The following is a 25,522-nucleotide window of genomic DNA, read 5'->3' on the forward strand; positions in this document are numbered from 1 at the left end:
TCTTTAAATTTTTCCAACACTACATAAGGTTCTTCCTTCCACCTGTAGGATATTTTGAATTTTTTAGGATGTCCTAGCCTTTTCAGTAGTACCCTGTCTCCAGCATGGAGAATGTGGTCACGCACAGTGCGGTCATAATTGGTTTTATTCTTCTTCCCTAACTTATCAGCAGTTTTTTCAGCCAGTTCATATGCCTCTTTGAGTTCTCTGCGAAGAGTCTGTATATACTTTAGATGGGACAGGTTTGACTGGTTGGGATCTGGGGTCCCAAAGCTGACATCAACGGGGAGTTTCGCTTCACGCCCAAACATGAGGTAGTATGGCGAGTATCCTGTTGCGTCACAACGGGTACAGTTGTAAGCATGTACTAGCCGAGAGATCTGTTGTTTCCAACGACGCTTGTCTAATGGACTCAATGTCCCCAGCATGTCCAACAGAGTACGATTAAATCTCTCAGGTTGTGGGTCGCCTTGCGGATGGTAAGGAGTTGTTCTAGACTTTTTTATCCCACATCTTTGGCACATTTCCTTGATGAGCCTGCTCTCGAAGTCACGTCCTTGATCGGAATGTATTCTGTTGGGAAGGCCATAATGTACAAAATACTTCTCCCAGAGCACATTGGCGACTGTAATGGCCTTTTGATTTGGGGTGACATACGCCTGTGCATATCGAGTGAAGTGGTCAGTGACAACTAGGATGTTGCACTTGTTCCCTGGGTCTACTTCTAATGTCAGGAAATCTATGCACACTAAGTCCATGGGGCCTTGACTTTTCAAATTCATCAAAGGGGCCGTCCTCCCCGGGAGGGTCTTCCGGACAATACAATTTCCACATCTCTTGCAGTACATTTCCACATCTTTCCTCATATTAGGCCAGTAGAAACGGTCAGATATTAACTTCAAAGTCTTTTCCATTCCCACGTGACCATGCCTATCATGTAATGCCTTCATTACTGTTGCTCGATATTTCTTGGGGAGCACAATTTGCCACCGGCCTTTCTCAGTTTCATGCTTCCTGTACATCACTCCCTTCTTAGTGATAAAGTTTTTCCTCTGTCGCCTCAACAATTCAGCTTCTCTTTTGATGTCTTGTGAAACATTATGGTCAGACTTATTCCAGAAGGCATACTGCATACCGGGATCAGTTCGCTGGTCTTTTCTTAATTGATCCTGTCTCACTTTCGGCAGTCCCTCCATCTCGACTTTACTGAGCCAGCAATATGATAGTGGTAGAACTTGCGGCGGCGGCCCCAGACAATCCACGCATCTCTTTTCAGACTGCAGCTCTACTCCAATACTATGGCACATTCCTTTAATACAGCTGGCAGGCACTTCAATCCAGTCATCTTCTACGCTGTTACTTTGTTGGCCTGGAATGCGGGAGAGTGAATCGGCATCTGTGTTGTTGACACCCGGACGGTATTTCAAGGAGAAGTCATAGAGAGCTAAGGCGGCCAGCCACCTGTGCCCGGTGGCATCGAGTTTTGCGGTACTCTGCACATAGGTGAGTGGATTGTTATCAGTGTGCACTATAAATGATGTCCCATACAGATAGTCGTGAAACTTGTCGACAATGCACCACTTCAGAGCCAGAAATTCTAGCTTGTGCGTCGGGTACCTCCTTTCGCTCTCACTCAGTCCTCTGCTGGCAAATGATACAGGCCGTAATTCGTTCTCGTGCTCCTGGTATAGCACTCCCCCTAGTCCATCTAGAGAGGCGTCGATGTGGAGTGTGTATGTTCTGTCAGGGTTCGCATAGCTTAGTACTGGTGCTTCAGTCAAACATCTCTTCAGAGATAAGAAAGCTGCTTCGCACGCTGGGGTCCATCGTTCTCCAAAAGGCTCACCAACCTTATAACACTCTTTCTTGCTCTTAATTTTCTTGTTCAGCGAAGGATACCCCTTGGTGAGGTCGGTTAGGGGCTTTGCCACACTGGAGTAGTTGGGAACAAATCTCCGGTAATACCCGCAGAAACCTAGGAATGACCTCAGTTCTTTCAATTTAATAGGCCTTGGCCATTTCTTCACCGCCTCCACCTTCTCGGGGTCAGTAGCTACCCCATCCCGACTGACGATGTGGCCCAGATACTTGACTTTTGATTGACACAGCAGACACTTGTCGATTGATAGTTTCAATCCACCTTCGATTAGTCTTTCTAGTACTTTTAAAAGGCGCTGATTGTGTTCTTTTAAAGTGGCTCCGAATACTATGATATCGTCGAGGTATACGACCACCTCTCTGTACGCCATATCCCCGACAATCTTTTCCATAGCCCGTTGGAACGTTGCAGGGGCTCCCTTGATCCCTTGGGGCATGTTCAGGAACTCAAAGAATCCCAGGGGACATATAAAAGCAGTCTTTTCCCTGTCCTCTGGCTTCATAGGGATCTGATAGTAACCATTTCTAAGATCGAGCACCGAGAACCAGTTGCTCCCCTGCAAGCAGTCTAGGGCCTCATCCACTTTGGGCACAGTGTATTGGTCAGTGATAGTGCGTTGGTTTAGCGTACGATAGTCTACGCACATTCTGATTTTGCCGCTTTTCTTTCGGGCCACCACTATGGGGGAAGCGTAAGGGCTCCGAGATTCAATAATTAGTTGGTTCTCGATCAATCCCTTCAAATGCTGTCTCACATCCTCGAAGTCAGCTGGGGCAATCCGTCGGGAGCGTTCTCTAAAAGGGGTCTCGTTGGTAAGTCGGATGCTGTGCTCAACTCCTTTTGCTGTGCCAAGGTCCCACTCTCCCTCGGAGAATGCCTGTTGGTATTTTTCAAGTTCAAAGATCAGTTCATCTTTATCACTTTTATGAATGTCGCTCCCCTCAAAGCAGACATGGAATTTATCTTCTTTAGATTGTATGCAGAAAGAAGTCGTCTTGAACTGCTCACTCTCACCCTCCTGCCATTCTTGTAACAAAGAATACAACCGGGTATTGGTCCCCACGATCACTGGTGTCTCACCTCTCTCCTTCGATAAATCAGGGCACACCAAGGCAATTAAAGGGATCTCCAAAGTGTCACCTCCTTCTGATGATTCTTGATGGAATTTAAGAGTCACTTGTACATAGCCCGAATATGGATATTTTTCGGCACTAAGTCCCCATATCACGAGCCCGCTGAGTGGTTTAATGGGTACATCAGACAAGTTTTCTTGGTACCAATTTTCAAAGATTATGGACACTTGAGATCCGCTGTCGAGGAGTATTCGGCATGGTTTGTCGTTGATGGTCGCATTCAAATGGCAGGAGGGCCCCACCAAACCTTTAGGCAATTCCCCATTCCACCATGAGTTTCCCATGGCACAGTACGTGATTTCAAGGGAGTCTATGCGGGGTTCATAGTTCTCCCTCTCCCGTTTCCCTGATTCTGGCCTTCTTGTTGTTGCTCATCATTCTCAGTTCTTCTGCCAGGGTTTCTGTATACATTTCTATTACATTCAAATGCTCGGTGTCCAAATCTTCCGCAATTGAAGCACCCTCTACCGCTTCCTCTGCCCAAGCCTCTCACTGGGGTATAGCTGTTCACATTAGGAGTCTTGGAGTTCTGTTTGGTCAAAAAACCCTCTATCTTTTTATTCTGTTCTTCTAACATCTTAAGAACCTTGCTCTCGAACTCACTGCTTTCTGTCGTAGGCTGGACCACCTTCACTTTCTTCACGGTCTTTTCCCTCATTTCGATCAGTGCTTCATCTTGCTTTATGTCTCTGAGCAAATCATTAAAGGTAGGAGGAGGTTCTTGCGTTGTTGAGCACCTCAATTTCTGCGCTACAGGATCACTGGTCAAAGCCCCCCTTAGAAGCTGCTTCATCCGCTGTTTATCGACATCCTTCTTTTCAATCCCTCCTTTGTCCACAATCTTGTACAGCAGCTTGTCTACACGAATTAGAAAGGTACTCAGCTTTTCTCCTGATTCTTGGAAAGTGTGGTATAAGCGGGATGTTAGGTCCCCGACGTCTTCCATGGTTCCAAAGGCATAATCGAGTGCCTCGAAGTAGGTGTCCAACGTGGCATTTGGGTTGCTACGCCGGGCAGCTTGTACTATCCCCATAGCTGGACCTCTCAGACTTTCAACGATTCTTTGCCTTTTTATTTTATCCGGACATTGCCATTCTTCGGCTTGTTGTATGGCAGCCTCCTTCCAGGCTTCATAAGCCTCCTCTCCAGTGGGTACAGGGATAATCCCAGAAAAGATTCTTAATCTTCTATAGCTGCCCTCATAGTGCCAACGTTCCAACTGAGTGACTACTCTGCCTACCATAGTCTCGAATTGACTACCATTTAGGTTGGTATCATTTTCTTGAGTGGTTCTATCAGCATCACCCCTCTCATTTCCTTCTCCAGACCTGAATGCTGACGCATGCACACTTGCAGCCTCTTCTTCTGTTACTTTAGGCCACATAATGTGCCATCTCCTCCCCGTCTGCTTGTCAGCTATAATCATTAATGGTATTAACTCACTGTCTAAGTCCTCGTCAGTCTCAATTAACACAGCCACAACTTTCCCCAATTCTCCTCTCCATTTATCTATCACTCTAGGTCTGACTACACCACATAGCCTATTTATTTGCTGTATTATTTTATCATCAGTAAATTCGGAAAAATTTCCTCCTACTGCAAAACATTTATCCTCATCTTTTCCTTCCCTGGAACACCATTCATAAATATCTTTCCCTGATATGATCTCCATTTTCTCCTGTTTGGTAAACAGTAGATCCTATTTTTCGGATCTCGGCCTGTGCCTCCAAATGTAACCCTCCTTTAAATATGAGGGTACTGTTAATGTGATGTGCCTCCACCCAAGTTTTAGAAGTATATATATATGGGTCACTTGGGTAACCCACTATCTCTATTTATTATCTAGATATCGGTGAATGGTGTTAAGGAAATACCCCACAAATGGTAAGTATACTTTAAAGTAATTTAATTAGATGCAGTAAATACTTAAAATACAAACATCGTATTACATTTCATATACACATATATATGTAATATCAAAAACACACTAAAACCCTTATGTTTTCCTATACAATAAAAATAGCGCATGCATTACAAAAATTACCCATTACTGGCCAGTATAATAACAATAAATACAGTATATAGATATGGATGCTTTCGTTGGCGCGCGTTGGGGCCCTTAGAAACAGTTATAGCTGTAGATAAGTAAATAGTCTTCTTAAATGCTCCTTGCTACAAATGTGTTACTTGGCTGTACTGTTAATGCAGCTTGAGGTACATTGTTGCCAAATATAATCAGTCAAAGTTAAAGATTTGGCATAAAGCCCAATACTGAGCTCTTTATACTGGTAGTGAAATCCTCTACTTTAGTGAATCTGAATTATAGTCTGGCTAACTCAGTGCTGTCCTTAATGCTTGAAGTTAATACACTTGACTATAAAAGGTCAAAAACTGGCTACCTATAGTGTATAGGTGCAATGAATAGAGTTTGTGGCTCACCAATTCTCGCAGCTGTAATCTGTCTGTCTTAGTCTCTCTCTCTCTATCTTCCTCTCTTCCTGCACTTTGCTGTACTTGACTGCAGTAACTGATAGGTATTGCTCCTGACTCTGCCCCTGAGCTGTCTTATCTTCTGTGGCTGCCCTATTCTCCTCAATGCCCAAAGTGATTGCTGTCGCACCACCTCCCGTCTCCCGCAGGATACCGCTATAGGTGCAGGCGGCCCCTGGGTGTAGAGGGGTGTGACACAGGGCTACTCTGATTTAGGATGGGCACCACCTCTCCCCTCTCCTATTTGTGCGGCAAGAATGGATCATGGGAGGTCACAGGGTAATGTCAGCAGAGGAGCACCTATTTCTGATAGTGGATCAGCATTTCTTCTGTGGCAGGGTTGTTTCTCAATAGCTGTTATGCCTCCTCCCGTCTCCCGCTGGTAGCTACCCTTTGCATAGGCAGTACCAGGGTGTAGAGGGGCGTTACAGCAGTGCTAGTGGGCGGCTGCAGGGCGGCGAATCTTGCATTCCTCTCTGCGGTGCTTGGGCTGCTCTGTAAGTGTGATGGTGGGCGGCAATTGGGAGGCGGCTTGCTTTCCTCTCTGCGGTGCTTGGGCTGCTCTGTAAGTGTGATGGTGGGCGGCAATTGGGAGGCGGCTTGCTTTCCTCTCTGCGGTGCTTGGGCTGCTCTGTAAGTGTGATGGTGGGCGGCAATTGGGAGGCGGCTTGCTTCCCCCACTTGGAGCAGTGGTAGGAGTCAGTTTGCTTTGGGGGCGGGCCGTCGATGCTGGCTGGGAGGCACTGACACTGTCTTCTCCCAGCCTGGGTGTAGCTGGCAGCGGTGGGCGGCTCCTTTCCTCGCTGTCTCGCCTCCTCCCGTCTCCCGCCGGTGACCGCCTATAATCAGGACGGCACCGGGGTGTAGAGGGGCTTTGACAGCAGCTACTCACTGCGTTGGTTGGGCGTCGGCCTCCGGCTCCAATCAGCGGCGCTGTGGGAGATGACGCCAGCGGAGGCGCGTCTTGTCAATCACTGGCGCTGGGCGGAATCTTCTCCCTGAGGCGGCGACGAGGAGGCGGCTGTGCGGCGCTTCCCTTATCTTCAGCAGCGGCAGCGGTCACCGATCCGGCGCTCCTCTCAGTCAGGCTTTTCACCTCACTCTCCAACGCTACCTCCCATCTCCCGCTGGTGAGCAGCACCAGGGTGTAGAGGGCGTTGTAGGGATGCCACTCACTCTGCTTCTCCCGATCAGGCGGCGTCACTCAGTATCCGGCCGCTGACATGAGTCTCTGCTGGGCGGCAGGTGAGTCAAGCTTTGGCTGCAGTGGGGGCTCTTGAATTCCGCCGCTAGGATGGGCTGAAAGGAGGCTGTAATTCTGATCTCCCTCTGTCACTGTGCTCCTTATCAGTCAATATGTGGGCTCAAACGCTGATTTCCAGCAGCGCTCCCAATCAAACACAGGCAGGCTCTTTCCCAGGCTCTTAACCTCTCCTGCAGCAGTAATGTCTACAGCTTAGTTTACAGCATGGAGCTGCGAGCAGGGAGGTGAGCACCAGAAAGAGGGAACAGCAGTCTGTCTTTTACTTGTACTGACAGCTCTTTTATACATGGGCTGGGAGGTCAGCTGATGGGCACGAGCACAGCTGTTCTCCCGCTCAGCCCTCGAGACAGCTGACTTCCCGCACTTTCAGTGTCCTCGAGGACACTCACTGAATGGATTTGATTGGCAGCTATGGCAAAGTTCACTGAGGGGGCAGCACAGTACAGGCGCTGCTTAGCCAGAGCTTATGTGAGAAATAATACATTCCACTGCCACCAATGTCTTTTGTCAAATAATACAACACTAGAGCACATATTTAGTAAAGTCTTTCATCAGCCATGTTACTAATATACATATGAGTCCATGCCACATTGCTTAGAACATTTTCTGGTAACTTGTGCACTTAGGTTGCTCAGTAACTGTTACCATATTTTTACCAGAGTCCATTACACAATATCATTTCTGAGGTGGAAACTGCTAATAACTTTAATATATACATTTCTAATATATACAAGCATGTATATGTTACAATGATTACTCTCACCTGTGGTGAAACACCTTTCTTATCAATGACCCTGTTTAAAACAGATGATAGCAATCATGAATTAAGAAACAAAGCATTCTGTCCCTCGTGGAGAGGGTCATGTTGGGAGGAATGTAGCACAGAAGAGAACAGCGCAGCATGCAGTGTGCCCATTATACACAGTCACCATACAGAGTCTGGACACCGCACAGCCCGTAATGCAGCATTGCCAGTAATGCAGAGTACAGTGCAGGGTGAGTTACAGGGTTATACGCCTTATATAAAATCCAAGACAATCCGATGCTGGGAGCATGACATTTTACTTCAACGTGGGATCTGAGTAGGGTGACCAACTCATCCCTTTAATCCGGGACATATATTAAATACACAGGTTCTATGGCAGTTTAAAACCAGGTGAAATGGAGTCTTGAGGTGTGGCAGTTTAAAACCAGGTGAAAGCCAGCCACAGAACCTGTGTAATTAATATGTGTCCCGGATTAAAAGGATGAGTTGGTCACCCTAGATCTGAGTGTGGCAGGAACACCGGAACTGCGGCTCTGGTGGACTCATTTCTCTGGAGGTTAGAGCATTCTGGATTCCTTGGACCACAGGTTTAACTGAGGCTAACCACAGGATTGCTCAGTAAATTACCAGAATAAAAAAAAAAAAGCATACGTTCGTATCCAGCTGAGCTTAAACTCGGCTGTAACATAAATCAAAGTCCTTTTATCCCTATGGTTACGTAAATATGTTTCCCAGCTTGTAGCTGCAGTATTGCCAACCTCTACCACCCACAATATTGAGTCTTGCTGAAGCCAATTACTTTATGCAATGCATCACACAAAGTCTTACATACAGAGGTGGACTAGCTCACCAGGGATCCATTTCCGGTCCATTTATGTCAGGACAATGGCCCTTATTCAGATCTGAGCGCAGTACAAATTTGTTCTCAAAATGGGAAAAATTATCTTCACTGCAGGTGGGGCAGATGTAACATGTGCAGAGAGAGTTAAATTTGGGTGGGGTGTGTTGAAACTGAAATCTAAATTGCAATGTGAAAATAATGGGTACTTTCCTAGCACGATTTTGATCGTAGTGCATCTTCTACAATCGCATTGCATGCAATATAGCGGCATGCGATGCGATGCGATTCGTACAATTTTTTATTGTACAAGCACCCTGGTGGGTGCTTACAATGTTAAATGCACCCCCATTGTCAACGCCACCCCCACTATCAACTCCAACCCGAAGCGTGACGAGCGCGTTCTCCGACCTTTTCATATCCCACTATCCACGTCGGCGTGGAGTTGATATTAGATAGTGTGGCGAGCTCAGCGAGCCACCGAGCCCGAAGCATGGCGAGCGGACATGGATTACTTTAAATGTATTCCACATCCCATCGCTGCGCTCGCCATGTTTCGGGCTCGTATTCCGCATCCGCTCGCCACGCTTCGGGCTTGGTGGCTCGCTGCACTCACCACACTATCTAATAACAACTCCACGCCGACGTGGATAGTGGGGGTGTGAAAAGGTCAGAGGACGCGTACCGCCGCCCCTCGCGGGCTCGCTGCGCTCACCACACTTTGGGTTGTCGTTGATATTGGGGGTGGCGTTGACAATGGGGGTGCATTTAACATTGTAAGCACCCATCAGGGTGCTTGTACAATTAAAAATCGTATAGCATCGCATGCCATTTGCTGCCATGCAATGCTATGCGATATATGCGATATTTCATTGTACAAGCACTCCTGTTAATTTAACGTGAATATTGCATCGCACACCACTAAGTACGGTATGCGATGGGCACGGTGCTAGGAAACAAGTACCAAATAATGTAGCCAGTATTTACCCTGCACAGAAACAAAAAAACTCACCCAAATCTAACTCTCTCTATACATGTTACATCTGCACCACTTGCAGTGCACATGGTTTTGCCCATTCGCACCTGCAATCATCCTGTGTGATGTTAGCAATGCAGGGAGCCAGGTGCTTCTAAACATTATCTGACATAAATGAAATGGAAACAGATCCCTGGGGAGCCAGTCCAACTCTGCTCACATATACACACACGGTACTAACACGGTTACTGTCACCAATTTTACATTTTGGACAGCTGGAAAAAATTAAGATTCCTTTAAGAGCAGCAGTTGGTGGCACACATGTGACTGTTCAAATTCAACTTTATATATATGTCACATCTAGGAAACATAGTGGCACTGCTGTGGCAGATAGGATGGTAGTTTAATAAACTATATGACCCCATAGAAAGTGACCAAGAATGTTTTCACTCATCAGGGGCCTGAGGGAGGTACAGGGAAATGGAGGTAATAAAATAAAATATGACTGATTGATTGATTGATTGTGATAGGCAACTGTATGGGCAGAGAGTAATGTGAATGACTAAATTATTTTAAGAAGAATAAAACCAAAGATTGATTGATTAAATGACTGAATGATTATTTGTGGTAGGCATTGGCAACTGTATGGTCCTTATTCTCTGTGAGGTGGAGCCTGGTGGCAAAAATACAAAAAAGACCCTGTTTGACCTTTTCATGCGCCATCAATTGCCAGGATAACCTTCTGTTAAGGTACATGCATGCCAAAGGCGTATACCCGCTGGTTGGCATGACCCAGAACAGAGTTGTGGTATCTTACACCAGGGTTCCCCATTGGGGATTTTGGCTTTGCTGCACCCAGCATTCAAATGCGTACCTCTGCCAGAGTCACATGGTGTCTGCACTGGACAAGACTTATTTACCTGGAGAATATGAACTGGCAAGGCAAGACAAGAGTTACTGCAGGCAGGGCTGATACAGCAAGGAAATGAAACCTGAAGGTTCATATTGGTATTACTGTGACATGAATAAACTGCACATACAGTATGGCTGGAATGGAAGTACTTTAACCGAGCTGTAAATTGACAGGGTGTAGTTACAATGGCTTTATGCACTTGGGAGCACAGCTGGAACTGGGCAAGGTTGTGACACGTGACTGGAGACAGGATTCAGGAGTGTGGATGTAGAGAAAAATCCAGCAGAGCACAAGTGCAGGACTTGGCACAGAAAAGAACACAGGGATGCATTTGCAGCATTGTACATGGGCAGGATTTCCCTGACCACTGGGCTACGAACACTTGCAGCACTGCAATCAAGTCTGAATCGGGCCCCTGGAGCTTCATGCCAAAGACGTACACAGCCTCCTCCATCCAGGGCGGGCAACAGAAATCTTGGGGCACTATACACTGTTATCTCTGGGGCCCCCTTATGACCACACACACATACTGTAACTAGTATACTTATCCCCCCCTTACACCACCACCAGTCCTCCCTCATACACACACCCCCCTTCACACCTGCCTCATCTTAGTGGTGACTTCTTTCAACCGGCTTGCAGCAGCTGAACATGTTACCCCTGGCAGCTGCTCTCCATAAGTGCAGTCAGCTCCACACTGTGCACTTTGGGGGGAGCGGGATGCAATGTGGATGTAGTCTGACGGAGCTGCTGTTGAAACACAGGAAGCCCTGTCTGCATTGGTGTTTGAAGTTCAGTACGGGTAAGGACAGTGTAGCTCCTCAGCGGCATCAGATTGGAAGGATCCGCATGGTGCCGCCTCATGGCATCACAACGCTCAGAGGAATCAAATCATGTGATGAGTAACTGGGGGTTACTCAGGATGTTATTGTCTGCTCCAACCCGGCGGCGGAGCAGACATCATACAAACAAAATGAGCTGCATGTTTTTTGTGCCCCATGATCCTTGGGGCCCCCTGACCCTTGGGTCAGATGTCCCCCTTGACCCCCCCTGTTGCCGGCCCTGCCTCCATCTGGGATAGCTCCTGTCAGCCAGTAGACGCTCAGCGCAGCGACATAGAGGGCGAGATGTATCAAATGGAAAATGCGGTAAAACCCCGGTTTTACAGCATTTTCCAATGTATCAAAAATGATACCGCACTGAAAGGTATCGCCACCTTTGGGTGGCGATACCCTATAGAAGCCTATGGGCTTCTTTTCGCCACCCGTCGACGCCGACGCAAACCCGCCGCCTCGCCGATCCCCCCCTCTGGCTTACCTTCCTGAAGGGTCCTCCTGGACCCTGGAAGGTAAGCCCTGCCTCCCCCTAGTGAAGCAGCAGGACATCCTTCCGGCTGCAGGGGGAGGAGGAAGCGCCGGCTGTCCCCGGCGTGAGGGGACAGCGTGGCGGCAGGGAGGTGACGGAGACCCCCCTGCACACCAGTGTACAGGTATCGCGGGGGGCCTCCGTCACCGCACCGCGATGCCAGACGCATATGTTAGTACATATGCGGCAGCATCGCGGCGGGGGGGGGGGGGCGAAGGGCGGCGATGTATTTTAATACATCCCGTCCCCTGTCTGAGCTCTCGAGGGACGTTTTCTAGTGATTTCCTCAGCCCTGCTATCTTGATTGTGGGACTCCGGAGGGGCAAGTATTAAAAAAAAATAAGGTGCAGCATGTGCAGTGAGGGTCCCACTGGACTCAGGGCCTTGTGTGCACCGCACACAATTCCACCCATTATAAAAATGCCACTTCGTAATGCGACCACACATACCTCATACTATACTAGGGTGATTCACAATCACAACTACGACATTGATAATGTATGAAAGTAAATTCCCGAGAGACTCAGACCTGTTCTTTGAGTAGTTACTTAATAGAGTTTAATGGGATCCTGAATAAGCAGGTTTAACCTACTTCCATAAGTGTAAAAACGGCTTGCAAAGCAAAGTTCAGCAGATGATTCACTATGCAGAGAAAGATTACTGGAGCATCAGCAGAACATTACTGCCATATGTGGGATGTGTGGAATTAAACTGTAATTATCCTTACACTAGTCTGTGCATTTTATGTATTTACCATTTAAAAGCTATTTATATGTTAAATGTTTAAAGTTTTTGTTGCTTCATTATTGTAATTTGTTTTTATTATTAAACAAGAAATGTATTTGGGCATGCATTCAGTGTGGACTAAATTGTACTGTTATTCAGTGAGGGAGGAGAAGAGGCAGAGTTTGGCGTGTCACTTGTTGGTCAGCTACAGTGGCATCACTAGTGGGATGTACATGGTGACACTATCCACTAGGAGCATAGGCGTGCGCAGCCCATTGTTTTAGGGGGTGCACCATTGGAGGGGTGTGTCCATCACCGCCTTCTGGGCGTGTCCATCACCGCCTTCTGGGCGTGTCTATAAACTCTTATTGGCCATCAATGCACACAAAATACAAGGTGACTTATTTATGTATATGCACTGTAGAAAGAATCATACCCCTTAAATACACTAGAAATCTTGACAGTGCGTGCCAAAGGCGGGCTGCAAAAAATTACACTGTAATGCCCATTCCATATAATGCCACACACTGTAATGCCCATCACACATTAAAGCCAGGGGCAAATTTAAGGGTCAGGCCGCCCCTAGGCACAATGTTTTCTGGCTGCCCCTAAATATTTGTTGACAGGCCCGGAGGGGGGGGCATAGGGAGCGAGAATCATGGGGGAAGAGAGAGGCATGGGGAGAGATCAGAGAAGGGGCAGCATAATGAGACTGGGCAGAAGAGCTTGCACTGAGGTGCCCAGTTGAGCAGTTACCTGGATGTCTGTGCTAGTGGGCTGTGTTTCCTTTCCAGCCAGGAGCTAAGGGATGTGCAGTTGGTTTGGAGGGCTCCGCGCATGCCTGCAGGGCTGTAGGCAGGAGGAACATAAGAGTGCTCATCAGCACCTTTCCTCCTACACCATCCAGCTCGTGAAGACACATTAAGGACTGAGGGGAGGGGGGCCGCAAACCAACCCTGCGTGCTCCGGCTTCCAGCTGCGGGGAGGGGGGGTCACAAACCCACCGTGACCCTGCGTACTCCAGTTTCTAGCTGCGGGGAGTGGGGGTCGCAAACCCACCGTGACCCTGCACGCTCCGGCTTCCAGTTGAGGGGAGCGGAGCTCGCAAACCCACCATGCGAGCTCCGGCTTCCGGCAGTGCTCCAGCTCCCCACTCAGTGGCATCTCCCTGCCGAGTTCCTTCTCCCCTCGCTGAGCTCCGGTTTGCTGCTCAGCTGCAGTTCCCATCGCCTCCAGCTAGCTGCAAGAGGAGAGTCATAACGAGTGTCTGACCGGCTGTGTCAATTCTGCCTGCCTGGCTGGGGCCTGACCTTATGGAGCTGAGCGAGACAGCGAGCAGATCCATCCACGCAGCAGCAACACCCATTATGTCCCCAGCCGCAGTGATCTGTTTGGCGTGCTGGAGACCAGCGGCGGCAGGCAAGTCATGCAGCAGTCCTGACCGCCGCGGGTGCTGCTGAAAATCTGTTTTGCGTGCAATCCTGTGGGGGGTGCCGGCTCACTAGGAGGTGCCTGTGCACCCCTGGCACCCCCCGTGCGCACCCCTATGACTAGGAGAGAGCATTATGAACATAGTGACACCATCAAAGGCGGTATTACTGGGCGAGTGCCCACTGTGTTAAGACTAGGGATGTGCGGACTCGGATTCCGGAGATCCGAGCCCCCACGGACGTCATCAACCAGAGCACAGGTCCGAGCAGCGCTCGGAGATTCCCGCCTGACTCGGGTCCAGCCGCGCGGGCAAAACGTCATCGCCTGGCGCCGGATTTCGCGAGGCTTTAAATAGCGGCTCCCGCGCCCGCCATCTTCACTCCAGTCTAGGAGCGGGTTGGGAGAGGGTGTTTTGGTGCTCCTGCTGGGGCTTAAACTTGAGCTTGACCTTGAAACCGCAATATTTTTTTCGCTGGGGCTGTCTGCTGTCTGTCTCCCTCAGTACTGCTCTCCTCTCTGCTTAGGGTGGGATCACCCTAGCAAGGAGGACAGTTGGCTCTAACTGTGTACTTGTAGTACTACTGTCTCCTATGTGCTGGGGCCTACCTCTGGTGCTGTGCTGTACCTAACATAATAATTAAATATATATATATATATATATATATAAATATATATATATATATATATATATATATATATATATATATATATATATATATATATATATATATATATATATATATATAGTCCACTGGTGCTGCCTGCTAGTGCCTGCACTGAATAGAGGCTGCCAGTGCCTACTCAGTCCACTGGTGCCTCTGTCAGTGCTACTGCCTAGTACCTACCTAGTAGTACTACCTATAGTACCTACTAAGCTGCTATATTATTTAATTAAAAATAATACCTGTCCTGCAGTGCTGCCTGGAACTGTAATAAATAATTCTGCTGGACTGGTGCACTGCCCATCCAGTACCTAATAAATTAATTATTATAATTTCTGCTGGTGCATATAGTAGTCTGCTACTGCTGTAACTACCTATGTGCTGCCCACTGCCAGTGCTACTGCCTACCAAGTAGTTTATCTACCTACTAGGCTGCTATATTATTTAATTAAAAAATAATACCTGTCCTGCAGTGCTGCCTGGAACTGTAATAATAATTAATTATAAATAATTCACCTGGACTGGTGCACTGGCCAACCAGTACCTAATAAAAAATTCTGCTGGTGCATAGTAGTCTGCTCCTGCTGTAATAATTAATTACCTGTGTGGTGCCCACTGCCAGTGCTACTGCCTACCTAGTAGTTTCTCTACCTACTACTAGGCTGCTATATTATTTAACTAGCTGACCCGCCCGGCGTTGCCCGGGAAACCCTTGGGGTTTCTTTATTCCAAAATTGTTAAAAAATGTCATCTTACAATATGCTGTGCCAAAGACCTAAGATTGTAATTTGTTATAGATTCCACCATAATGTTAGAATGTGTTTGCATTGATACTCAATGATGGCAATGTTGTTGTTTCAAACACAACGCTCCTGAGTTGATAACTTGTATGTGTTGATGAATTTCACATCCACTCCTGAGATTTAGCACCTACTGTATGACATATCCTCCAACATCTGAGGGTCAGAAATCGGTACAAAATCAGAAAGGGACGTGGCCACACCTCCATTTCTATACTTTCAAATTGTACAGTTTCTAGGGTGTGTAATTACAGGCGCTGAGTGCGAAGGGACCGGGGTGGGCATTACTTACCGTGCCATAATTAATTAAAAATTCACTGCTCCCTGCCACTGCCACTCCCCTCACCGAACCTGCAGCAGTCTCTGAGGTCTGGGGATCTGTAAAGCACATGCACCGGGCATCTCTACCAAACAGTGGGGCAGCCCCTGAGTGTGGGAGCAGGTCCACGGGCCTGGCCACATGATGTCATGACGCGACGCACGCTACCCGCACCACTGTAATGCCCCACTGGGAATGGGTGCAATGGGCCAAATTCTTCCCTACACCCGCCGAGCCAATCCACTGATCCAGCCATCACAATCATCAATGGGTGCATTGATAAGGTTTGAGTGTAAGAAGTTGAAGAATAAGACTGAGAAAAAGAATTGCCATGTTACAAAGTGTACAATTTACTCAATAAATCGTGAAAAAAAAGGAAGTGTACATAGAAGTACAATTAAGAAATGAAAGTAGGATTAAAAAATAAGTTCTGATTCAAACTGATAATTGTTTGGATGGGGTGGGTTGTGAAACAAATCTATAGGGGCCCTCAATTGATGGGATTTTCACTACAGTGTCACGGTCACATTGTCACCATAGGGGGATTCCCAATTGGGGTCCAGGTGGTCTTTTAGGGACCCTTTACAATCCTGTAGGTCTCTTCTCCTTGAGCTTACGGTCTCCCTTAATGATAGTCAATCACTGAGGGAGACCAAAGGCTCCAGGAGAAGAGACCAACGGAATTGTAAAGGGGTTCCTAAAAGACCACATGAACCCCAATTGGAAATCCCCCTACGGTGACACTGTAGTGAAAATTTCTCATCATCTGGGTACCCCCTGTAGGTGTACCAAACACCAATTATGCCCACAATATCCATACCCCCTCCACCTTATAGATTTGTTTCGCAACCCACCGCCATCCAAACAATTATCGGTTTGAATCATAATTTATTTTTTAGGCCTACTTTCATTTCTTGATTGTACTTCTATGTACACATATTTTTTTCACGATTTATTGAGTAAATTGTACACTATAACATGACAAATCTTCATTTCAGTCTTATTCTTCAACTTCTTACACTCATAACATTCAAACAAATGCATGCAGTGCTCATTCCCATCGACCAAACATTATCTATGAACCAAAAGAGTCTGGGAAACCCTTAAGGCAGAGCAGTGCCTGATATCCAACTGACTAACAGGGTGAGTGCAGTGTACCCACTATGTATTGATCAATGGGTGCATTGGCCAGGACAAAGATCTCTCAGTGTAGAAATGGTACATTAGGTACAGTTTTTATTTGCCGGTACAGACTGTTAAATAAACGGCAAATTATTTTTTGTGTGTTTGTGTGTGTCGTACTGTTTTTGTGTGTGTGTGTTGTAATGTATGTGGTTTTGTGTGTTATATTGTATGTATCTGTCCAATGCGTAAGTGTGCGAGGTGTGCTATGTATATACAGTATGTGTGTGTTGTGTCTTTGTGTATCTGTGCAAAGTTTAAATGTGTGTTTTGTGTGTGTTGTACTGTTTTTTGGGTGTGTGTGGTGAATGTGGGTGTGTGTTGTGCTGTTAGAGGTATGTTATGTGTGTGTATCTGTGCAATGTTTAAGTGTGTTTTCTGTGTATTGTACTGTTTTTGGGTGTGTGTTGTAGTGAATGTTGGTGTGTGTTGTACTGTGAGTTGTCTGTTATGTGTGTGTGTGTGTGTGTGTGTTGTGTTGTGTGTACATCTGCCGAATGTGTAAGTTTGTGAGGTGCGCTACGTATATATGTGTGTGTAGTGTGCTGTGCATATCCTGGCAATGTTTAAGTGTGTGTGTTCTCAGTGGCTTAGCTTGGTTTGGGGCGCCCCCCCCCCCCGCCGTTAATGGGGGGGCGCCTCCCCCCCCTCTCCGCCGGCCTCCCCACCCCTGCCGTTAATGGGGGGGGCGCCACCCCCCCCCCGGCCGACGGTGCCACCCCCCCCCCCCCATCGCCGCAGGCTTACCTGTCTGCGCGTCCCGGCTCCCCTCCTGGATTCAATTAATAATTCTATGCAGACGAACCACGATAAAATGGCCGCCCCATACCGCAAACAGTTTCAGAGAACTGTCTGCTTTATGGGGCGGCCATTTTATCGTGGTCCGTCTCCATAGATTTGATTGAAGCCAGGAGTTGTGTGTTTGTTGTACTGTTTTTGGGTGTGTGTTGTAGTGTGTATGGATTTGTATTGTACTGCATGCGGTGTGTTTCCAGCGATTTCAGCCCCTATCTCCCCCGTGTGTACACAGCTTAAGTGTGTGAGGTGCTCTATGTATAAATGTGTGTGTTGTGTGCTATGTGTGCGTATGTGGTGTACTGTGTGTGTGTGTGTGCGTGTACAATGTGTACGTGTGTGTGTTATGTGTGGTCTATGTATATCCTCAATTATTTCCTAATTGTTTAAAGCCTTCACCATAATGTTAGAATGTGTCTGTCATACTCAATGACAGCAATGAAATCAGGGGCGAAATGTAATAGGGTGCGTTTTTTTTTTTTTTGCGATTTTTCCCGCAAAATATGCCGTTTTCGCCCATTTCCCGAAAATCGCATATTTTATAGGGTGCGATTTGCGGGAAAAATCGCATTTTTTAAAGGTGCGATTTTTAGTTAGACTAAAAATCGCATCCAGATGTTTTCCCATTAAAAAGGATAGAAGTCGCATATTTAATGGGTTGCGATTTTTAGTAAAGCTTACTAAAAATCGCAAAAAAAATAGACCAGGTTCTGCCTGGCGCTTTTATCAGAAACATGCACAGATCATTGAGATCTGTGCATGGTTCTGTTGTAAAAAAATAGTTAAAACAAAAAAAAAGAAAAAAAAACGGCGTGCGGTCCCCCCCCTAAGCATAACCAGCCCCGGGCTCCAAAAGCCGGTGCTGGTATAATAAAATCAAAGGAACAATCAAGTTGGGGTTCCCTGGATTTTATAAAACCAGCACCAGGCTCAAGGGCCGGTCCTGGTTCCCAAAATACGGGGGACAAAATGACTAGGGGTCCCCCGTATTTCAAGAACCAGCACCGGGCCCAACCAGCCAGCAGGGTAATGCCACAGCCGGGGGGAGACTTTTTATACAAGTCCCCCCGGCCAAAGCATTTAGCCCTCTGACCGGTCAGCATGGGCAGGGGTCCTGGGGGAGTGGGGACCCCCCCAAAAAAGGGGTCCCCCCCCTCCAGAACTTACCAGCCCATGCTGAAGCCCGGGGCTGTCCTCGATGCCCCTGGGCTGTGGGCATCGAGCTGATATTTGGTGTAAAAGAATAGATAAACTATTGTTTTTTACTGTGGCACTACAAGTGCCAGCAAGCCTCCCCAGCAAGCTGGGACTTGGAGAACCACAAGTCCCAGCCTGCTGGGCATTAAAGGGCCCGCTGGCACTTGTAGTTCCACAGTTAAAAAAATAGTGCACAAAACACACTGACACAGATTTTAAATAAAACTTTAATACACACATTACACACATACTAATACTTACCTATCTTCTTCCCGTAGGTAGCCCTGGTCCTGATGTCCTCCGGTCCTGTGTCGGCGTTCCTCTTCATGTCGACGTCCTTCTTGAAGTCGACGTCCCTGTCGGCGATGGCGTCCGGTGTCCGGGTCCGACGAAATCCATGGAGGAAGCTGTGGAAGGAAACCATACTCACCTGTCCCAGCGCGACGTAGTCCAGGTAAGGGTCTTTGCAAAAAAACAAACCGACACCCGAAACCAGACCGGACTGACGGAGGCGCACGTGTGTTTGTTTACATCGTGCGGCTCCGCCTCCCGAATGCCGCTATTGGCCGCCTTGCGGCCTAGCGGCCAATCAGGAGCCGCTAGGCCGCAAGGCGGCCAATAGCGGCATTCGGGAGGCGGAGCCGCACGATGTAAACACCGTGCGTCTCCGTCAGTCCGGTCTGGTTTCGGGGTGACGGTTTGTTTTTTTGCAAAGACCCTTACCTGGACTACGTCGCGCTGGGACAGGTGAGTATGGTTTCCTTCCACAGCTTCCTCCATGGATTTCGTCGGACCCGGACACCGGACGCCATCGCCGACAGGGACGTCGACTTCAAGAAGGACGTCGACATGAAGAGGAACGCCGACACAGGACCGGAGGACATCAGGACCAGGGCTACCTACGGGAAGAAGATAGGTAAGTATTAGTATGTGTGTAATGTGTGTATTAAAGTTTTATTTAAAATCTGTGTCAGTGTGTTTTGTGCACTATTTTTTTAACTGTGGAACTACAAGTGCCAGCGGGCCCTTTAATGCCCAGCAGGCTGGGACTTGTGGTTCTCCAAGTCCCAGCTTGCTGGGGAGGCTTGCTGGCACTTGTAGTGCCACAGTAAAAAACAATAGTTTATCTATTCTTTTACACCAAATATCAGCTCGATGCCCACAGCCCAGGGGCATCGAGGACAGCCCCGGGCTTCAGCATGGGCTGGTAAGTTCTGGAGGGGGGGGGACCCCTTTTTTGGGGGGGTCCCCACTCCCCCAGGACCCCTGCCCATGCTGACCGGTCAGAGGGCTAAATGCTTTGGCCGGGGGGACTTGTATAAAAAGTCTCCCCCCGGCTGTGGCATTACCCTGCTGGCTGGTTGGGCCCGGTGCTGGTTCTTGAAATACGGGGGACCCCTAGTCATTTTGTCCCCCGTATTTTGGGAACCAGGACCGGCCCTTGAGCCTGGTGCTGGTTTTATAAAATGCACGGAACCCCAACTTGTTTGTTCCTGTGATTTTATGAAACCAGGACCGGCTCTTTCAGCCCGGGGCTGGTTATGCTTAGGGGGGGGACCCCACGCCGTTTTTTTTTTAATTTTATTTTTTTACCCAAAATCGCATATATGAAAATGCGCACATTTTCATGACTGAAAATGCGCACATTTTCATGACTGAAAATCGGCCGAAATCGCGGCAAATCGCATTTTTTTCCGCTAATTCGCATCTCATTACATATGCGAATTCGCGGCAAAAAACGCGATTTTTAAAGGTGCGATTTCTGGCGAGTTTGGAACTCGTCCAAAAATCGCACCCTATTACATTTCGCCCCAGGTGTGGAGTTGTTCCTTCGTCCACGTTTTCCCAGATCGTCGATCTTTTCACCAGATCATCAATGAAGGAAAATTAAAACTTGGTGTTTTTTTAAATTCTAAGTGAAATTTCCCAAAAACGGCTTCGAGGTGCACACCACCGGGTCCAGAGGTATCTTGTTGCCAAATTTGGTGTCTCTGAGTGCCACGGTGTGTCCGCAATGGGACGGACACGCACGCACACACACACACACGCACACAGACTCTTCAACTTATTATATAGATAAAAAATAATACCGTTCCTGCAGTGCTGCCTGGAACTGTAATAAATAATTCTGCTGGACTGGTGCACTGCCCAACCAGTACCTTATAATTAATTATAATAAATTCTGCTGGTGTACTGCACAGATACTAGTATTGCCGATGTATATATTATCTACGTGTCTTGTGCCTAGTGCTGCCGTATCTACCTGTCTTGTGTACCCACTGCCTAGTACTGACATATCTACATGTTTTGTGCCCACTGCCTAGTACTGCTGTATCTACTGCCTGGTGCCTAGTACTGCTGTATCTACCATCTGGTGCCTACTACTGCCGTATCTATCGTCTGGTGCCCACTGCCATATCTACCTGTCTTGTGCCCACTGCCTAGTACTGCTGTATCTACCGTCTGGTGCCTAGTACTGCTGTATCTACCGTCTGGTGCCTAGTACTGCTGTATCTACCGTCTGGTGCCTAGTACTGCTTTATCTACCTGTCTGGTGCCTAGTACTGCCATATCTACCGTCTGGTGCCCAGTGCCATATCTACCTGTCTTGTGCCCCCTGCTTAGTACTGCTGTATCTACCGTCTGGTGCCTAATACTGCCATATCTACCATCTGGTGCCCACTGCCATATCTACCTGTCTTGTGCCCACTGTCTAGTACTGCTGTATCTACCGTCTGGTGCCTAGTACTGCCGTATCTACCTGTCTTGTGCCACTGTCTAGTACTGCTGTATCTACCGTCTGATGCCTAGTACTGCCGTATCTACCTGCCTTGTGCCCAGTACAGCCGTATCTACCTGTCTTGTGCCCACTGCCTAGTACTGCTGTATCTACCGTCTGGTGCCTAGTACTGCTGTATCTACCATCTGGTGCCTAGTACTGCCGTATCTACCGTCTGGTGCCCACTGCCATATCTACCTGTCTTGTGCCCACTGCCTAGTACTGCTGTATCTACCATCTGGTGCCTAGTACTGCTGTATCTACCTGTCTGGTGCCTAGTACTGCCGTATCTACCGTCTGGTGCCCACTGCCATATCTACCTGTCTTGTGCCCCCTGCCTAGTACTGCTGTATCTACCGTCTGGTGCCTAGTACTGCCGTATCTACCGTCTGGTGCCTAGTACTGCCGTAACTACCGCTGCAGTGCCACTCTTACATGAGTCACGTGTTTGTGCGGCACACTTGTGTGGCTTAGCATAGTTATCCAGCTACCTCGGTGCAACCTTTTGCCCTAAAAACAATATTGTGAGGTGTTCAGAATAGACTGGAAATGAGTGGAAATTAATGTTATTGAGGTTAATATAGCGTAGGAGCAAAAAAAAAAAAAGTTTTTATGCTTTTTTAACAAAAACATCAGAACCCAAAACCCAAAAAATCCAAACACAAAACACTTAGGAGGTGTTTTGCCAAAACCCATTAGAACCCAAAACCTCAAGGTAATCAGAACCCAAAACCCTTAAAGTGGCCGGTGCACATCCCTAGTTAAGACACAGTGGGGGAAATTTACTAAGGTCCTAAAATACTGTCAATGCCGGGTACGAATTCATACGACTGGCATCGGTCGTATTTTCAGGAAAATAAGAATCATACACAAAGTAGGGAAGATTTCCTAATCTGCCAAATGTATGGATTCGTTTTCTCCCAATGGTGTAGGCGGCTGTATGCCACCGTATTCGTATTTAGCGGCCGAACCCAATAGTTCAGAAATTTTATTTTTACACAATGGCTATCAGCCCGGTGCCCACCGCAATGGGGCATCAGGGACAGCCCGGGCTTCATCCTGGGCAGGGTTAATCCTGGAGGGGGAGGACCCATTTATTGGGTGGACCCCACTCCCCCTGGGCTGACCGGTCAGGGGGTAGAATGCTTTGGCAGCGGGACCTTATATACTGTAGTAAGTGTCCCCTGGCTGTGGCATAACTCTGCTGGCTGGGTGGGCCCGGTTCACAAAATACAGGGGACCCCTATTCACATTTATATATTTTGACACTGAAGCCTGCATGGATCTAACTAATCTGTGCAGGCTAAAGCCAAATACACCTGGAAAAGATTTGAATTTTCCAGGCTATTTTCGCGGCAATCAGCGGCTGTATATTACATACGACCGCTTAATAAATTAGCAATCACCATTTGACTGAATGGTGATTCCTACCCGTATTCTTTCCATAGTGTATGCATTCGTAAATACAAATGCGCCATGAATACAAATAAGAATTTACGTATTTTTGGCATAGTAAATGCTGAAAATATGTGTAGGCAGTCGTATTTGCATGTTAACTTAAGAGGTGTTCTAGGTGCAATTTTAGCCTTACAATGTGTGCTATGCGATTTGGACTGTACACATAGTGCGATTTGAACTCCACCCAATTTGGACAATATAACATATGTCAGGTATAGGGTGCATCCGATCTAGTTATAAAATACCTTATTGGACATGCAAATACACAAGGGGCCTTATTCTAGTTCACTCTTTCAGACAAAATCCTTCTTAGATGGACAAAACCATGTGCACTGCAGGGGGGTAGATGTTACTTGTGCAGAGAGAATTAGATTTGGGTGAGTTATTTTGTTTCTGTGCAGGGTAAATACTGGCTGCTTTATTTTTACACTGCAATATAAATCTCACTTTGAAGTAAAACCCCACCCAAATCTAATATTCGCTGCACAAGTAGTATCTGCCCCCCTGCAGTGCGCATGGTTTTGTCTACCTAAGAAGGATTTTGTCAGAAAGAGTGAACTAGAATAAGGCCCATGGCGCTGTTTTAACTAGACATGATGCGATTTCAACTAAAAAGATCAAATCGCATGCGATGATTGCACCGTGTGTGAGCCCCGTGACTCTCCCTGTACATGTTGTATTACCCCCTCCTGCAGTGCAGCATGGTGTTACTCATTGGCCATTATTCTGATTGAGTCCGATGGCTTCGTGTTCGGTCGGACGGCCGATGTATTGTGTTTGCGCATGTGCAGAGGCGTTTCTGTGCATGTGCGAATGCTGCGCACGTCCAAATACAGCGTGAATTCAGTACAAAAAACAATCCGAGCAGGGGGTGGAGAAGGGCGTGAAGGTCTGTTTGGGCTCATTACCATATGCGTACACTCCTCGTTTCATGGGCATTCCCATGTCGGTACGTATGGTAATCCGGCCGTGACGCACGTGTGGGGGGCGCACAGCTGACATAGCCGGATATCAGCTGACCGCCCATATCCCTGCTTTTGCACAGAGAAATGTCCGAGTGGTCTGGAGAACTCGGAGCTGTCTGACCGCTCGGTCCATCATTCGATGGTCGGCGACCATCGGAGGAAGCGGGAGGTTCCCACTGATGGGGGAGTTGTTCACATGAAACATCCACTCGCCGTCCGTTTGCTCGGCATCTTACTGCATTTGGACGGTGTGACGGTGCTGCTCCCAAACCTCTGCTGCGCAGCCCTACCGTAGATATGGCTCTCTGAACATAAATAGCAGATCCAACACAGTTTAAAACACCTTATTATATTTATTTCGGAATATTTTTCAGCTCAGACAGTTTAGTATAATCAAAGTAACGGTATTTTAGTGACATCATTGCAAATGTTTATGACAGCCATCATGGATAATCAGCAGCATGCGTTGTAAACATGATTCGTAGCATACTTATACTTCTATTGCCATATTTTATGTGCCCAGTTTTAGCCGATATTGTAGATATAAAAGTAATGACATTTAAAATTAGGTATCAAGATAAAATTGTGTCAGGTTACACTAAAATTTGTCAAACTTTTTCTTAAACACCAAATATTTCCATTATGTGCAACCATAAAGCAGGATTCACATAACTCCCTTTAAGTAGATAAATGAATGTATTTATTTCCCTAAAATAATCATATCTGCTATTAGACTGCAATGTGTGAATATTAAGCATATGCAGACAGCAATATATTTTACATAGGGACACAATTTTTTTTTTACTAAAAGCAATATACCATATATACTCGAGTATAAGTCAACCAGAATATAAGCCGAGGCACCTAATTTTACAACAAAAAAATGGGAAAACTTATTGACTCAAGTGGGACCCTCACTCCAGTATAAGCCGAGGGGGGCTTTTTCAGCATAAAAAATGTTCTGAAAAAGTAGGCTTATACTCCAGTATATATGGTAACAATCAGGGCTATTTTTCAGCAGGAACCAGCAGGAACTCAGTTCCTGAACCTCTTATAAAATATGACATCATCAGGAACTGAAAATGTACTTTCCATAATATAAGTTTTATTTTAACCCCTTCCCGACATTTGACGTACATTTACGTCCTGGTTGGGATGTACTTCCCGACACATGGCATAAATGTACGTTATGCCATTAAACTGTCACCACGTCTATAGACGCGGTGACAGAGGGACGATGTCTGCTGTCCCTGACAGCAGACATCTTCCCTCATTGCCCAGCGATGCCCCCCCCCCCCCCCCTCGGCGATCGTTGCGATTGGCTGTTCAAATGTGAACAGCCAATTGCAGCGTTTTATCAGTTATGTGTATAATTTTGACTCTGCTGCCCTCTAGTGTTAAAAAAAATAAAAGGAGATTGAAATAATGATTAAAACATAAAGTATACATATGGTCTATGTTAGTTATTAACTATTTTGAGTGGTATGATTATTTGTCTCACAAGCAGAAAATTTAACATTTTGCAAATTGCAAAATGTTCAATTTTTTTACGACATTTTGGTATTTTTCACAAAAAAAAAGACT

General features: G+C 47.0%; 1 protein-coding gene across 1 annotated transcript; it reads right to left on the reverse strand.

Annotated features, from left to right (window-relative positions):
- Window positions 1-3,322: 3,322 nt before the first annotated feature.
- Window positions 3,323-4,684, reverse strand: LOC146036903 (paraneoplastic antigen Ma1 homolog). The gene has a single exon (XM_083160747.1). It carries the CDS (start codon window positions 4,682-4,684, stop codon window positions 3,323-3,325), a length of 1,362 nt encoding a protein of 453 aa, XP_083016873.1.
- Window positions 4,685-25,522: the final 20,838 nt, after the last annotated feature.

Source organism: Crinia signifera, chromosome 9, assembly GCF_055691185.1.
Source record: "Crinia signifera chromosome 9, ASM5569118v1, whole genome shotgun sequence".
Classification (NCBI taxonomy): Eukaryota; Metazoa; Chordata; class Amphibia; order Anura; family Myobatrachidae; genus Crinia; species Crinia signifera.